At 33.5% G+C, this 17583-nt stretch overlaps 2 protein-coding genes across 2 annotated transcripts in view; both read right to left on the bottom strand.

The window, feature by feature from the left end:
* LOC106614816 (streptococcal hemagglutinin) overlaps positions 1-9196 on the bottom strand; it is a 411732-nt gene extending 402536 nt beyond the window's left edge. The window contains exon 1 of the mRNA XM_070107173.1: positions 9056-9196. The gene's annotated coding sequence lies outside the window, so the exon portion shown is untranslated. The remainder of the gene's footprint in view (positions 1-9055) is intronic.
* A 3242-nt stretch (positions 9197-12438) lies between these two features.
* The window catches only part of Sur (Sulfonylurea receptor), a 43907-nt gene continuing 38762 nt past the window's right edge, over positions 12439-17583 (bottom strand). Inside the window, exons 17-24 of the mRNA XM_036359908.2 lie at positions 16343-17163; positions 15994-16151; positions 15735-15930; positions 14739-15183; positions 14241-14368; positions 13472-13763; positions 13199-13395; positions 12439-13130 (exon numbers count right to left, since the gene is read on the bottom strand). Coding sequence (XP_036215801.2) covers positions 12960-13130; positions 13199-13395; positions 13472-13763; positions 14241-14368; positions 14739-15183; positions 15735-15930; positions 15994-16151; positions 16343-17163 — 2408 coding nt within the window. The 3' untranslated portion in view covers positions 12439-12959. The remainder of the gene's footprint in view (positions 13131-13198; positions 13396-13471; positions 13764-14240; positions 14369-14738; positions 15184-15734; positions 15931-15993; positions 16152-16342; positions 17164-17583) is intronic.

Below are 17583 nucleotides of genomic sequence, written 5' to 3' on the forward strand. Positions count from 1 at the left end.
AATATTACTGTATTATTTGAATTTATTTTTTATTGTTTTATTGAAATTTGAATAAAAATATTTTAAGATGAAATCAATTATTTTTATATATTTTTACGCATTTTAGTCTTAGTTTTTTTTTATATTTATTTTATATTATTGTATTTCAATTATTTTATTTAAATTTTTTGGCAAAATTTAGCAATCACTCTAGCATTGAAATTTAAAAGCTTTTTTGTTTTATTATAAATATTTTTCAAATGTTTAATGTGTATCTTAATTTTAATGCGAAACTAATTTATTTGTTTTTTTAAATATTTTTATTTTTTAAAATTTAAGTAAAAATATATTAAAATATAAGTAAAAATATTTTAAAATATAAATAAAAATATAATAAAATTTAAATAAAAATATATTAAAATATAAATAAAAATATATTAAACTTTAAATAAAAATATTTTAAGTTGAAATTAATTATTTTAATTTTTAATTTTGTTTTAATTTTAGTTTTAGTTTTTAAATATCATTTTATAGTACTATATATTTGTTAATTATAATATCCTTAATTTTAACCAAAATTTAGCAAACAAGTTAATATTTAATTTAAATTGTTTGTTTTTCCATCTACTTCTTTATTATTTTTTTCTTCCTCTTAATTGTTTTTTTTAAATTTCCATTCTAATTTTTTTTTTTTTATGGCTTCAATATCATTTTAAATTAAATTTTGTTTTATCTCTTAAATTTTTTATTTATATAATTTTATATATATTTAAATTGTCAAAATACGCTCACGAAAATTTAAGGCAGACATTTTTTCCATTACATCAATTTTTTTTTTTTTTTTTTTTTTTAACTAAGTCAACAGTTGGTCATTTATCATAAAAAGACCAAATATACCACAATCAATTAAATTTATTTATTTAAACAAAAAACATAAATGAGTAAAACCAATAAGTAGTTTTTCTCCATTATTTATATATATGTTCACTTGTGTTGCATGAAAAAAATTTTTATTGCGTTTACTTAATATATATCTTTTTGAGATTAATTCTTCCAAATTTCATAAAGCTCTGAGCATTAAAGTCGAAGTCACAGCTGTCAACAGCGCGTTACTACCTTAAGCCTGCCAAGTACGTGCCAAAACTTTAAACGCGATTACCTCAAAATGGTGTATTTCAAATGTTTCGTTGCGTTGAAGAAGATTTCTCAAGGACCATGTGACTTTCGATCTAATTTATTCCAGGCTACTTAAAAACTGCAATACAAGTATCTCAAGCTTGAACGAAAAAATTTTCATTAAAAAAAATTTTATTTTGGGATGAAAAACTGGATTTTGGCACTTTCAAAAATCGAAATTTGCAACAGTAAAATCATAACTATTTGTGTAAAAATATTTATTTCGACAAACTTAAGAAAACTGTTTTTCTATTTGATTGCAGATTATCAATCGCGTACATGTGCTTATCACAAAGCGGGTAAGAAAAAAAAATTTAACAGCTCAACAGCTGTAGTGCCAACAAATAGACACGCGTTCAACTTAGAAATTAAATTCAACAACTTCACACGTACATATATAAGTGTATACAAGTATATACGCAGTTTTTAATTATAAACAAAATTCCGTCTTTGCAAAAAAACCAATTTTTTCAGAGAACAAGTGTCAATGATGGTCACTTCAAAAGTGTAAATTTTCAACAAAGTTTTTAATTTTTGAATATTATAAGAACACAAAATTAAAATTGTGTTAGCCTTAAATTGGCATAACTTTTAAAGTATACTATTAGTTTCATAAACATCACTTTCTATGCGAAGAAACTTTATACGAATTAAGTGATATCTAAATGAAGAGTTGACTGCGTCAAAATTGCATTTAAACTTTCTCAGCTGCAATTGGCACACACTATGCAAACATTTTTTAATTGTATGATTTTTTTTATTTTTATTTTTAGCAAGCAGTAGCCGCACTGCCGGTGCGTAGAATGTACATCAAATCCTCGCAATTCTCGCTGCTATTTACTGTCGTTGAATGTCAGTTTAGTGTTTCGTAGACACAATTAAATATTTGCAAGCTACACATTTGGGCATTTGGCAAGCTTTCAAAAAACTTTTAGCATACTTTTGTGCGTCTATGTAGGCCAAAACTACACAACACACACACACACACGCACAGTTGTGAACACACATACACAGAAGCCTTCATTAAAGCAGGCAAGCAAAAACTTGTACCAATTCTTCTTGACACTACAAATGCAAAAGATAAACTAATTTCTAAGCAACATATCATTGCATACTTTTTAAAGCTGCTGCCAACTGCTACAACGATTCCGGGAACACACAAGCACTTTCATATACATTTTCAAGTTCTACGCGTTGTCATTCGTTTTTACTGCTCAGCATCAAGCACCAAGAAGCATATAAAGTACACGGAGACTACGCGAGCACGCACTGCTGTTTGTAATCTCACTTAAGCGCCTAATGTTAGGCAACGCTTTAATTGCTACATAAACACGCATAACAACAACACACGAACTGTGCAAACAATGCATGAAATGCTTCACGCCAACTAGTCAGACGGCTGACTTGGCATCGCACAATAGCTTGTCTATGGCAGTTAGTTAGTTAGCGAAATACCAACACTTTGGAAGCTGCTTACTACGCGTACGTTCACGTTCAGTTTGTCGGCTAAGTGACGACGTTTTGCAACCGTACATTAACGCAGACACGATAGAACTAAACGCAATGCGTGGCAGCTGTAGCACCTAAAAGTCGGCAACAAAACCATCTTTGCCTCAGCTGTAATCAAAATCAAACGAAAGCCACGAACAACGCACACGATGGGAATAATGACGACGACGATGACGACAACAGCGAAGCGAAGGAAGCTGTATGTACTGAAACTGTAACAACAGCGGAGCACACAGCATCCAACAGGCGGCTGTTAAAATATATGTTTGGTTTACAGTGGCACTGTAAGTCTGTGCGCTGTTACGGCTCAACTGTTGCCTGGTTTATGTGTTAGTACATAGAAGATACTGTTAAATTTTACAGAAGTTGGAAATTTATTGGATGAAAAATATTGAAGTAACTTTAAAACCGTAAGATATTAAAATATAATATAACGTTTATTAGAAACAAGTAAGAAGATTTAAGTTCTAGTGGAACTGAACATTTTATACCCTCGCAAGTTAAAGTGATATAGGGGATTTTCGAAAATATTAAAATTTAAAGTAGGAAGTATTGCATTCTTTATTTACAATCAGACACAAAAAGATACACTATTATTATAAATACATTTTTTCGGAATTTCGGAAGTTCAAAAATATTTATATTAGATATGTGAAGGTATTGACCCGATTTTACCCATTTTTAGCACACGGACATGCCGTTATCATAAAAAGATTCACCTCGAATGTCACTTCTAGAAATCACAGACTGACCGATATGTTTGGTAAAAAATCATCCCAATTCACTGCTGTCCAAATATTTGTGTCTGTTTCCTTGAAAAGTTTTAGTCCGATTTCGACAATTTTGGGTCATAATATTAAATACCTTGTGGACACTATTTGTGCTAAATTTTATTCCGATACATTTAATGGTGTTAAATTTGTATACTAAAAGTGAAAGAATCTGATGGAGTTTAAAAGTTTATTATATGGGCAGTAGGCGTGATTCTCAATCGATTTCGCCCATCTCTTAATAGAATACAATAATAATTGCATAACCTCACAGACCAAATTTGGTTGAAATTAGTCAAGTAGTTCGTGATATATAGGATCTAACTGTGGGTGTTGAAATGCCAACTTTTACAACGGCTCCCACAAAGCTTTTCCCTGCCATACTGGTTGGGAAATTCAATGCTTGTGGCTCATTTATTCAGTGACTTATAGCACTTTTTGTGATTTTCAGCATAAGCTTTATATAGGGAGTGGGCGTGGTTATTATCGATCGCGATCCCCTTTACCAAGTTAAAAAAAGTTTTGTATCTTAATTTAGTACTTAGTTAGGATACTTTATACGTTTAATGGTGTTTTGTGGGCGTGGCAGTGGTATTATTACGCCCATTTGCAATACCAACCCTCCTTGGGTGCCAGGGAGCATACTTACAAAGTTTCATCAATATTTACTAAAGTTATCGCTTGCCCGCATGAACGGACAGACAGACGGACAGCCAGTCACCCGAGTTTCAACTCGTCTCGTCACCCTGACCATGTATATTAGACCATTGCTATTCACTGTTATTTGGTACATGTGATCAAGTTAGTGCTGGCCATGTGAGCTGAAAATTTTCAGTTAAGATGGCACTTAAGGGTTTCAAATAAAGTCAGGTAATATTTTAACAATTGGCGTGGCACCACCCACATTTTGGTAAAATTTTAGGAACTAATCGACAAATTTCAATCAACTGTTGTGCGTAACATTATCTTAAAATTCGTACGTTACACTATGAAAATGAACGCAATCGTACTACAACCACGCCTACTCCCCATATATATTTATTACAATTTTCAATACAATATGATCATAATTTACCGTATCGGCTTATGCTAAATATATCGGTCAGTGATTTATCTTCATAAAATTGCATTGAACATTTTTAATATCGTGCTGCTCCACAGAGATCCTCCAGAAAATGTTAAAAAAACATTAACTGTTATGTAGTTAACAGCAGTAGAGCAATGAATGAATAGTGGATCATAATTTACAGCATAATTTAAGGCGTTTGAGAGCATCAAAAATGTTTCCACATGGCGCTCAGCAAAAACACTCACCCAATTAACTGTGCTTTATACAGATTCAGCTGCCACACTTGCTGCTTATTCTTGTGCGCCTTACAGCATGCCACAAGTTACTGGCTACGAATTTCCGCCTCAATAGCCAACACACATTTGTTAATTTTACTAAGGTTTCTTGCCTTGCTTTGTTTGCAACTATTCCTCACTTAAACACATGGATTTATACGTATCTATTTAAAAGCAATATATATGTGTCACATATATTGGTGTGTATGGGAGTGTGTGTATAGGAGATGTTTACCATCGTTTGGGTGTGTTAAAAGATTATCTATTACTCGCTACTGTATTCATGGTTCTTGTTGTAGTTGTTGTTGTTGTTGTAGTGCAAATATTGTATTTGGTCTCTGCTTGCTGTCGACTTGTGTTCTATGTGTGACTGGGTCAACTTATACGTTTGATTTGACAACTGCCTGGCGCCACGCATCAACGTAGCAAAGCGACAGCATACATACCTACAGACGATTAGCAACAATCGATTGAGTGTGCATGCGTGTGTGTGTGTGTGTTCGGAAATTAAAGATAAGGTCATTGGCTTATAGAAAGTGGGAAGCAAGAAGTAATGCTTACAAATGAGGATTTTAAATATTTTACTTTAATTATTTGTGTCATAAAAAAGTTCGAGAGCATAATGAATTAAGGTATTTAACTAAGGAGGCATTTTTTCGTGAATTTTTTTGAAGAAATATTTTATTCTTAAAAAAAAATAAATCACATTCACAGAATTAACTGTACTTTAAGAATCTGCAATTCATTTTGAAAACATTTAGACTCTCTTGAGCCCATAGCCGATCTTCAGGAAAACCTCCGAACAAAGGTATCTGGCAGTGTGAAAGATTTACCTACTTACATTTAACTCAAATCCAAAAACCTAGTAAATTATCATTAAAATTTACACCTAAGATTTGCTTGACAAATATATCTAGAAGATCGTGTAAAAATTGCAAGTCGATCGGTCTAACTCTCTCGGGAAATTTTCCTCCGCATCTCTGCATATAGCGTTTCAAAAAAACGCGTTTAAAATGTTGTTCATACAAATACGCTGAGCAGCAAGAAATAAAAGTACCAATGTGCTTCCCTCGCTTCATATGCAATTCATGCATCACTCAAGTCATTATTAGTGAACAAATATAATTAATGACGTAATCAGCGTGGGACTTCAGCAAAGTGTGCAACAACAACTTTTACAAAAACAACAGCAACCACCCAGTAAATCTCACGCCCTCACTTGCACGTGATTTCCGTAAATAAAGCCAACACAAACAATTGTTTGAAACATACACATATGTATGTATGTATATGTGTGTTTGTAAAACACTTGGCAACAGCTAGGATATACCAAATCATTCCTGTCCAACTCAAATATAAATAATCATCATCTACTCCATCATATATTTTTCCTGTTCGTTGTACGCTTAAATGGATGCGGCTTCGTCACGCACGCAATAACAACAACAATTAACTTCAACGCATAAAACACACAAAAGTGGCAAAGAAAAGGGAAAATAAAAGATTTACTAAATACAAAAACAATTTGGACACGCCAATAAGTGAATAGACTAAAGTTAAGAATAAATGCGACGATTCAATGATAAGAAAGAATAATTGAGTACATCAAAAAAAGAAAAGTATTTCGAGCAGTAATTACTCAAACCAATTCTCTGTACTACATATACTTTTATGTTTGTAAATAAATATTTATGTGCAAATTTATATGCAATCATGTGTGTAAAAATTCGCACCGTGGCTAAACAATCAATACAAATTGCATTAGTTTATTGGCTCAGACGCATACATCAGCAGTAAAATAAATCAACATCAATTTGGTCGGTAAGTTAAAATGCGTGAGTTTGGCCTGCGAAATCTTCACGCATGGAAAATATGTTCAATGGTGCATAAGCAGTTTGGTAATAATTGGACGTTTGATCTTTGCGATAAATAACGAAGTCCACAACTTTGAATATGAGTTTTGCTAAGTACTAAGAAGTAATGATATACTATGATCATAATTCAGTAGGATGGGAACGCGTACATCATCTCACACAAGTCTATAAAAGTTATTATACAACTCTCCCAACAAATAGCTAAACAATTTTGGAAATTAGGCCTTAAACAAGAATAAACTTTCTTTCTCTTTTTCTTCAGAGATTTTGTCTCTGATTATTATCCAAAATCTTCTCTAAATTATACAAGGACTTGATTTTGATTGATCAGTTTGTACTGCCGCTATATCCTTTAGCGGCCGAGCTTGGCTAAATCGACTCAGTTCGTCACGCTAATCTGGTCAGGTTGCTTTTTGATTACCTTCGGCCAGGACAACAACCCTTCCCTAGTTCAATGACCTCTGATGAGATCAATGAGCTTTGATCAATTCAACAACCCTGATCAATGGGGTCTCTATGTCAATGACTTATGAAGAGGGCAATAACGCTTTTGTTTAACTTTAGCCAGGACAACAGCCTTTCTCGGGGTCAATGACCTTTGAAGAGGTAACTGATTCTTTTGTTTAACTTTAGCCAAGTCAACAACCTTTACTGAGGTTACTGACCTTTTTGGGTACCTTTAGTGTGCAAAATTTCAGATCCGTATCTCAAAAACTGAGGAAACAAGTATGCGTATATAGGCAGACGGACGGACAGACAGACGGAGGAGCAGACAGATGGATGGGCACACAGACGAACAGGGCTATATCGACTCAGCTCGCCAGTCTAATCTGAATACTAGGAGGAGGTATGGACCCATTACACCAAGTTACACAAGAAATTTTAAAAACTATGCGGACATGCTAAATTTTGTTTCAATATATTATATTTATTGATACTTTAGTTCGTCATTATTATACAATACAAGCAATTGTGATCAATATGTCTTTTTCTTGGAATACAGACATTTTTTCAATTTTTATTAATTAGATTTATTTCATTGATTTATTTGTGTTAAAACTTTCAAGAAGGTGGCAGCACTCTTCAAAAATATTGTTCGATAATAGCATTCATATGGTAAATATATTTAAGTTGATACCTATACATATGTACATATGGTATACTTGTATGTAACGTATATTGTAAAGTTTTATTTATTTTACTAAATTTAATAAAAATATCCAAGCGATTGGCAATCTTTACTTAAAATATTTCATATAGCCTACCTTAAACTCTCACAAACTTCTTCAATTTCTTCATTTTGTACATTCAGTAATTTAAATTGGAGGTTTGCCTATAAATTTCATCCACGTGGCAACCCTTTTAAACCTATTTTAAATTATATGCTTTCTTGAACTTTTAAACATTGACAACCCTAATTTCAGTAATTCACTTATCTTTATAAAATACGTAAATTAAAAATTTTAAACGAATGGCAACAGTCTTTAAAATTATTTTCAAATTTTAGTTTTATTAAAGCTTTTCAGTTTAATACCCATATTGAGCTGCTTTTGTTTTAAAAATATTTTTAGCTACAAATTTCAACTAAGTGGCAGCCCTTTAATAATAGATGTTGTTTAGATCGACACTCTAATTGTAATATTTCAATTCTCAACATAATTTTTTTAATAAACACTTTAGAAGATTGGCAACACGATTTAAAATAACATTCAATCGTTAGCTTTGTTAAATCTTTTCAGTTTAATATTCATATTATGGCGTTTTTGTTTCAAAAATAATTTTCACTTAATTTTTTCAAATAAGTGTCAACCTTTTTGTTTTACTGCCTAAATAAGTTACTCTTCATTATGTTAATCATATACTTTAAATTATTATTTGTCTAAATAATAATTCCTTGATAACTCACTTTTACAAATACTTCAATACACCTCATGTATTTAGAATTGTTTGCTATTCATTTGAATTTTTTGCATGCTCAAAATATGCCGCAGAACAATAATTGTTTAGTTACGCCAACCATTCAAATTAAAGTCATCAAAGAAATTGGGCAAGTAGGTACTCCATACCAACCCAACAAAGCGAACAAAATTCTTGCAAAACACTTTTCCCTAAACACTTCAATCACAACTGTTACAAATTTGCATGCACAAACATGCATAGTGCTGCTGCACTCCTACTTACATAAATATTCAATGAAAGTGCACAACAAACATTTCACAACAAAAGCAAACAAATCGAGTGCAAGTGAGACTCCAATTACGGCTCGCTGTCGTTTGGAGTAGCCGAGCGGTCGAGCACCCTCCAATGCGCAATTTGCTGTGCACAAAACGCAGCAGAAATTCTTTACAAATGCAAATCAACACAATGCACTTTTTGGTAGTTCGATCATTAGCAAAAACTCACCTGTATTTGTTCGCTTATAGGCAAAAGTTCCCGGCACTTATTTTGACAATATTCAGGACACATTTTGTACAAATAACATTAAAATTTCACTATTTACTTCACAATACACTATTTACACTCACGACGCGCACAAACGCCGAACCGAACGAATTACGACTGCGCGATTAACTAGTAAACGATGCTCTCGCCGACGAACAGCGAAAATAACAAACAAACAATGCTGTCAGGTGGACTTTCATTTATGCCCACCACTTTTCTTGTATGTGCAGTGTTGCAAAAACTTATTGAAAAGTGAGTGTGGCCTATATTCGTTGAAAGGCGAATACATAGGGAATTAATAAAGGAAGTCAAAGGAAGTGAAAGGAAATGGGTAAAGTGTTAGAAAAACTTTGAAGTGGTAATATCGTTTATGCTATTGTAAATAGGATGATTCATGTTATATAAATAATTATATAAGAAAATGCATTTATTTAAATTGCTTAAAAAACATTATTTTATTATTAAATTTTATCAGTCGTATACAATTCTTAAACAATTTGATTGCACAACGTTAAAAGTGATTTACATAACGCATTTAGTTTGTTCGCTGGAAAACGGTAAGGATTATATTATACATATAACACAGTTTTAAAATTACAAATGATTCTTTCACTTATCAGTCACAGTTATCAATCAAGCACCAATGAAGATATCGGTATAAGGCTTTACACAAATGTGCCTTTCACATATGCTATCCAACGTGTAAAAATTGTCCAAATCAAGCCATCACTTTTCAAGCTCCCAGATACTGATTTGAGTTTATTAGTTTGATTTTATTTTTAATATCTCGGACACAAAAAAATATCTAGTGGTGAAACTAAGTGAGTCTATGACCTTCTATATAAACTAGATACCAAATTTAATTTTAAACCCTCCACGATTTGGCCGAATAATAAATTTTGAAGTCATTAGCAAAATTTTTTTAAATAAACGTTTGCAACACCTGAAAATATTTTCATAGGCTTTAAGCTTTGAAAATTCCGCTTGCTTAATTGTTTTTTTTTTCATTTATCTACATTATAATGCTCTTTAGCTAGCTAATGGTGAGTATAATCCCCTATTTTTATGTAAACGCTTAAATTAAGTTCAAGAATTTGTTATTTGTTCTTTTGGTTTCGTAATATTAAAGATCTTGTCGCAGAAACTTTAAGAGAAAGAATAAAAATAAAACTGTATATTTAATCTATGCTAAATAAAAGCTCGCTTTCAGTTTCACGAGTTTATGCAGTAAGAAAATAGCTTGACAGAAAAACAAAATAAAAGTTTTCAAAGCTTCTTTCCGTAACTATCGAAATATCGTCAAGTTATTGCACTTTAATGTCTTTCTCGCTTTTTTTCTGGCTCATGAACTTTGACATTGAGAACTTTAGCTTGAAAGAAAGGTAAATGAGCTATGTTATATCAAAAATAATTTAAATTTGAAAATAGTTTGAATTTCAAGTATGACAGAAGACTTTAACATCAATGAATTTAAAGTTACTACGCTTGTAACTATTGCGTACTTCAGCAAAAATGAGCAATTTTCATAAATATTTTTGTTGTAAAACCGCAAAGCTAAATATCCGATCACAGTTACTGAGTCACAACTTACATCATTATGCTTTTTATTACTGATAAAATAAAGCCGTTGCGTTGCTTGTTATAGTCGCAATAAAGTTTTTTCTTGCCTACTGGTACTCTCGGCTTCTTCATTTTAAACTAACACAAGATTTTGCTTTCCCAGTTCTCTTTTTAATAATTTCAAAATATATACACCAGGCTTCCCTTAATTTCATACCTTCAAAGCCAACGTACATACGAAGCTTCTTATTGTGCTCCTTTCGAAAATACCACTTAAACCACTGCAATTGTGTATACTCAAGGCAAATGGGGTGTCACATAGCAATTTAAAGGGATTTGCACTCTCAAGTGTTTGTATGTGGGCGCTCACATGTTTGGCTATAAACACGTATCGAAACAAGCAAAACAAAGCACAAACATATTTTATATAATATATGATGTGCCAACAAATGCATACACATGTACATTTGTACATATATGTAGAAGACCTTCCACAATGTCTTTTAAAGTCTGCTAGTATACATAGTTGTATTTCTATACATTTATAAATACATACGTACAAATGTGCTCATACCATATCTTTATATTTATCCGTCCATATGCAATGCATCGTAGTCGGCTGCTTGTGGCACGTGCTGACCGTAGTTGCAGCTGCTGCTACTACAACTACTTCACACTCTAGTTTTACCGTTATACGCCAAATATTGTTATTGTTACATTTTTTACATCAGTTGAATTGGATTTTATGTTTTGTAAAGTTTTTGCACTGTTTTTTTTTCTTTGTTTATTTTTATTTCTTATGCCTTTGCTTACCGCAAGCACGTCAAATACTAAGCGCTAACCTCAAAATAACAAAAAGCAACATAATTGTATAACAAATAATACTCCGCCGAAGGCGTATGCCCATGAAGTACTTTGATAAAGTAAATGAAGCTCAAGGTTGCCAAGCTATGACTCAAAACGTATAAGTTAAATTTTTTATGGTAATGCAAGAAACTGTTATCGCAGCATACATCAAAGATGGACAGTAGCAACGTACGATATATTGTACAACTGTACAATTCGTAAATAAAGACGAAAACGAAAGCCAAACGGTGGATAATGTGAACAATACTTAAGGTCCTGAAACCGTAACAACTAATCACGCGCCATTTTAGTTTCGCTGATTTCAAACCGGTAATTTTGTCAAAAATTACAATAAAGTAATGAAAGTCGGCGAGTCCGACTGTCACGTAAGTATTATTTCGATTGTCCAAGAGCTAAACAATACACAAAAAGCCGTTTGGAACCATTTCAGTAGAGCTGGCCGTCCAAAGTAAGTAATCGTCTGAAGTAAGTAATCGCCTGAAAGTGGCAAAAAACGGCCAATAGGAGAGGAATTATGTTCCATCAGGGCAACGCCAGACCATACACATCAATTGTGACTCGTTATAAATACCGAGAGGTTGGTTGGGAGGTCTTTATGCATGTACCTTATAGTACGAACCTGGCACCAAGTGATTACTACCTATTCCTGTCTATGGTCTATATCTATCTAATAATTTTGATTATGAAAAATTCGCCTCAAAAGAAGCTTGTGAAAAATGACTGTCCCAGTTTTATGCCAGTAAGGACGAGGCTTTCTATGAGAGTGGCATTATGAAATTACATGTAAACCCCTCTATTGAATTCAAAAATAATGGATTTCTTTTTACTCGACCTTATACAATAATATGTAAATTTTAGTGGCAACTCTAACTCTGCATATCCCAGACAGCCTTTATATTATAGTTCACGAAAACACGTAAGCTTCATTTTGTTTTTTTTTATTTTTTATACATACAAATGCGTAGTTTTAGACATTAGTCCAGTAAGTACGTGCCCATACTCCATTACAAAGCGATTGTATAATATCTGGCACACACATAAATACAAGTATATGTATATACTCGTACGTATATGAATTTAAAGGTAAATACAATCCAAGGACTCCTACTAAATATATTTATCGTATAAATTGTACAATTTTTAACTTATAAGTAAAGACTAGACTAGACAATATGGCCAAACAATTACTCTTTTCAATCTCAGTTTAAGTGGTTAGCCTACATTAAGTAATCGCAAATGAAATTAAATTACAACAATAAAACTCTTAATGTGACAGGCACTTATGAATTGCATAAAAATTCACAAAAATCTAAAAATACTTTAAGTTTGCAATGCAATTAGCACAAGCATTACGCTATAAATAGAATACCGTTAGAAAGTAAAATATTAAAGTTTAGATTATAAGCTCCCATTTCCTGCTAAGGAAGATGACATCTGTTTAGAAGGATGTCATAGCAACGGTGCCTACCGCCGTACGCCCCGAGTGTAATAGACCATAGAAAGCGCCATCTTTTCGCAGCAGCAGCTCAGCCGGTGTGCCGTCTTCAATAATGCGACCCTGTTCTAAAACAATAATGCGATCGTAATCAAGTATTGTGGAGAGACGGTGCTAAAATGATGAGGAAAATATGAAGAAATTTTAAATAAGCTATTAACAAGAAATAATTTTCTACACACCGCAATTGTTACAATCGTCCGACCGCGGAAAGAGTTATGTGCCGCTGTGAGAAGCGCCTGCTCAGCGGCGCTATCCAAAGAGCTAGTCGCTTCGTCGAGTATTAAACAAACCGAGCCGCGCAAGAGAATGCGCGCCAAGCAGAGTAACTGGCGTTGACCGGCGCTCAATTGTACGCCACCATCACCCACAATGGTATCTGCTTGTACAATAAAATTAAGGGTTATAATATGGTTTACTTAAATTAAACTAATTAATTACTATTAACTACGCACCTATGTTGTTGGGCAACTGATTGACAAAACTAGTCAATCCCACCTTCTCCAGCGCATCCCACAGCTCGGAGATGGCATAGTAGGCTGTTGGATTGAGATTCTCACGTATGCTCAAATTGAAGACATGCACGTCCTGTGGTATCATTGATACACGCATGCGCACTTCGTCCGGGTGGATTTTCGTTATGTCCACATCGTCGATGGAAATGCAACCAGCTGTCGTTTGTAACACACCCAGCAGGGACATGGCTAATGAAGATTTGCCACTACCTGTGCGTCCACAAATACCAATCTACGGGAAGGAGTATAGGAAATATAGTATAGAAAAGAACATACAAGTATAATATATAAACAAAGTAAAAATAAATAAAAATTTCTGGCTATCAATAATATCTTAGCAATATCGTTAACTGATAACTATTGTGTTATCTTTATCAATAAAATATGTTATATCATATTGGAAAAACAACTACAATTAAGTTAAGATTTTAAAAGCTTCGCAATTTTATCTACATTTTTTTAGATATAAAAGCCAATATATATAATAATCGATTATTTCCGATTATTTTGCATTTTTATTTCAACAATTTAATATTATTTTACTAAAAAATTTCTTTAATTTTTCTATTAAAATATTTTACCGATAAATTTATATATTTTTTCGATAATTCGAATAATAAATAAATCGATAAAATATTTTAGTATAAAGAATATTCTATTAGATCATTCGTCTTCAAGTTTTTATATAAAAACCCGAAAAAGAAATTACCTTTTGGCCATAAGGAATTTTCAATGACAAATTCTTAATCACTTCGTCTCTCTGCCCTTCATAACGCAAACTAACATTTTCAAAGCTGATGTCACCCTGCCGTGGCCATGAAATGGGTACCGATTCATCTATAGAATAAAAAATTAATGATTAATTAATATATACAATCATCTTTTGCAAAAATTTTGTTTACTATGGCTTAAAAGCAAAGCATTACATTATATTCATGCAAATATCTACTAATGATAACAAAAAGCTCCTTTTTCAAGTAGCTTTTGATTGATGAGTCGCAAAAATATTCAACTAAAATGGCGATATATGAGAATAGAAATGTAAATGAATCAACGAGTAAATGATTTATGATTATTTCAATACTTGCAATACTATTATTGGCAACAGAAATAAAAAGATAATTATTACTAACATTTTTTTGGCACAAAGTACATTAAACATTCTTAAAAAATGTTTTTTATGGAAAAACAAATCTCCGAAACTTACAATTACTCATAATCAATGGCACCGACAAGCTTCTCGGCTTACAGAATTCCACACGTGCCACTTCAAAGTTGACACCGGTGTCCTTAACTGATTTTCCAGTTGATTTCGCTTTGACTTTTTTGACATTTGTGACTGTGTCTTCGCCACATGTTATATCTAACGGTGTTTCAACATTTTGATCAATTTCCGCATAGTAAGCTATACGTTCAACTGAACCCACATACATTTCCATATCAGCCAATAATTTTACGACCCAATTTAAGTAGATCGGCATTAGGAGTGTGTAATTGATGGCCAAACCGACGAGTGATGGCGTGGGTGTAAGCAGTTCGGGTATATTGTAGTTTCCGTTGCTGAATTTTGATTTATATCGGCTACAACTAATAGACGCAGCTATCAAAGCGGTTATAATTGCGATGAAAACTATGAAACCACCTAGAAAGTCCTGTGAGAAGAAAAAGAGAATACGAGAAGAGAATGATTTATGAAAAATGGAATAAGAAAATTGGAATCGGAAATTATTGCAAGGTGATGGTACAGTCTCATAACAAATTTTTTTCAGTAACAACAAACAGTTTCGTTACCAATACAAGTACCATTATCAGTAACAATAGCCGTATCATTATCAATTGCAGTTCCATTACCAGCACCAGTATCATTACTAATAGTAGTACTATTAGCACAAACAGTTTCATTACCAATATCAGTAACAGTACCAGTATCATTACCAATAAGGATTCCATTACCAGTACCAATATCATTACCAATAATAGTAACATTATCAATAACAGTAACAGTACCAGCATTATTACCAATACCAGTCTCCTTACCAGTGGCAGTAACAGTACCATTATCAATACTAGTATCATTACCATTACCAAAAGTATTACTTGAATGATTATTGATACCAATACCAACATCTTAATCAGCTTATACTCGTTTATGAACACAGCTAATTATCACTAATTAAAGTATTGTACATAATTTTTTAATTACCAATGAAATGCCCAACCAACGGTTACTTGTATTCAATATCGTAAAAGCAATCGTATTCGCCTCCAAACGCTTAAAGAGTATTTCGGTAAATCGTGCCTCCTGATTGTATGCTCTTATCGTTGTTACACCTTGTATGGTTTCTGACAGATGCGAGATCACCGGAGAGCTCGTCGAATTTTCAATGCGTTGTAATTCTCTGCAAAGGAAAGGATTCGCTTAATAACAGTTTGGAAATATTTCCTCAGGTTTTGACACCAACCTTGCCGAACAACGATAGAATTTTTGTATGCCATAGTAGACGATGCAAATCGGCGCTGTCAACAATATAAACCAGGGTGTAATGCTAACATTTATGAGCACAGCGCATAAGCAAAGTAGAGAGAATTGTAGGAGACGTTGACTGGTGGCGGCGATTTTCTGCAAAGAAAGTGTAAGATTGTCATTTAGCAAGCAGTTAGCAGTGAAAGTGGAAATATACATTTTAAGCAAGCATACACTTTGACCTCGTTTCTGTTTAAATTTCAACCTCTCACACATTTTTTTTTTCATCTTTTGTTGGCAAATTAAATATTTATTTTTATTTCTCACACACCATAGCGCACACTCACCTTATCGATGATGGCCATATCGTTGCCAAACCGATTCATCAGTCGGCCAAGTGGGGTCACTTGGAAAAAGTGCAACGGTTTGCGCATAATCGCCAACAGCAATTGGTCGTGCAGATTGCTACGCGCATTGCAGCCGGCCAATTGGCCGACTGGTGTCGATATCAGCGCCATTACAATGCAAACGCACGAAATCGCCGTATAAATGTGAAAATAATACGTGACATCCTCGCCGTGACCATTGTCGCTGCTAGCATTGTTGTACACCTTACTACTGTTGTTGTTGTAAACAATGTTGCTGATAGCCGCCTGCAGTAATGCTGTCAATGCTAGTGTTGCTGTTGTTGCCGTTGCGTTCAAGCCAGTTGTATCGAATCGATTAAAGGCCTGAGGCGACACAGCCATCGTCATTCTGTCAGCTCGTTTCCAAGCATTGTCGCCGCTGTCTCTGCTGTTAACGTTTATGTTGCCATTACCTGTGCTACCGTCGGTCCAATGCTGCAGCCAGACATCTGTGTACACACGCATGCCTTGCCAAATCAGAGCCGTCAAAAAGAATATCGTCACCATTCGCCAACCGGATGCACGTAGGTACAACAAATAGATGTGTGCCGGTATTTTTCCATATTTTCGCTCGGCATCGTAGCCAGATGTCGTGCTGGCGGTGGCAGTTACAGCAGCAGGGTTAGCGCCACGACCTGCTGATCTCTTAATGCCACTCCGGCTGCGTTGTATTGTGTTTCTTCGCTGTGGCGGCTTGGCATTATTGTTGTGTAACGATGTATTTGTCATGCTGGTCAAAGTTTTATAGTCGATGGACGCATCTGTGGGATAAGGAGCAGACTTATTTTTGACATTTTTATAGACAGGAAATTTGTGAGATTTTTCGATTTATATAACAAGAGAACATTTTGAAAAAAGAGCGTAAAAATTGACCTATCAGCAGCTACTTCCCTATAGTTTCAATCTTAGAAGTAAAATCAAGTCTTAAATCTTTTAAAAGCTGAGAACTAGAGAACAAGCGAATATGAGCTAATAAAAAACCAGGAAGTAGCTGCTGATCAGTCACAAACATTGTTGACATTTTTATAGACGGAAATTTGCGAGGTTATGTGGCTTATAGAGAAAACTACAAGTATTATGGCTAAGCTGATGCTAACTACATGCTTATAAGTAAAATTAGATTTTAAATTTGATGAAAGATAAGAACAAGAAAACAATAAAGTTTCAACTAAGTAGGATCT

Source organism: Bactrocera oleae, chromosome 3 (assembly GCF_042242935.1).
Source record: "Bactrocera oleae isolate idBacOlea1 chromosome 3, idBacOlea1, whole genome shotgun sequence".
NCBI lineage: Eukaryota > Metazoa > Arthropoda > Insecta > Diptera > Tephritidae > Bactrocera > Bactrocera oleae.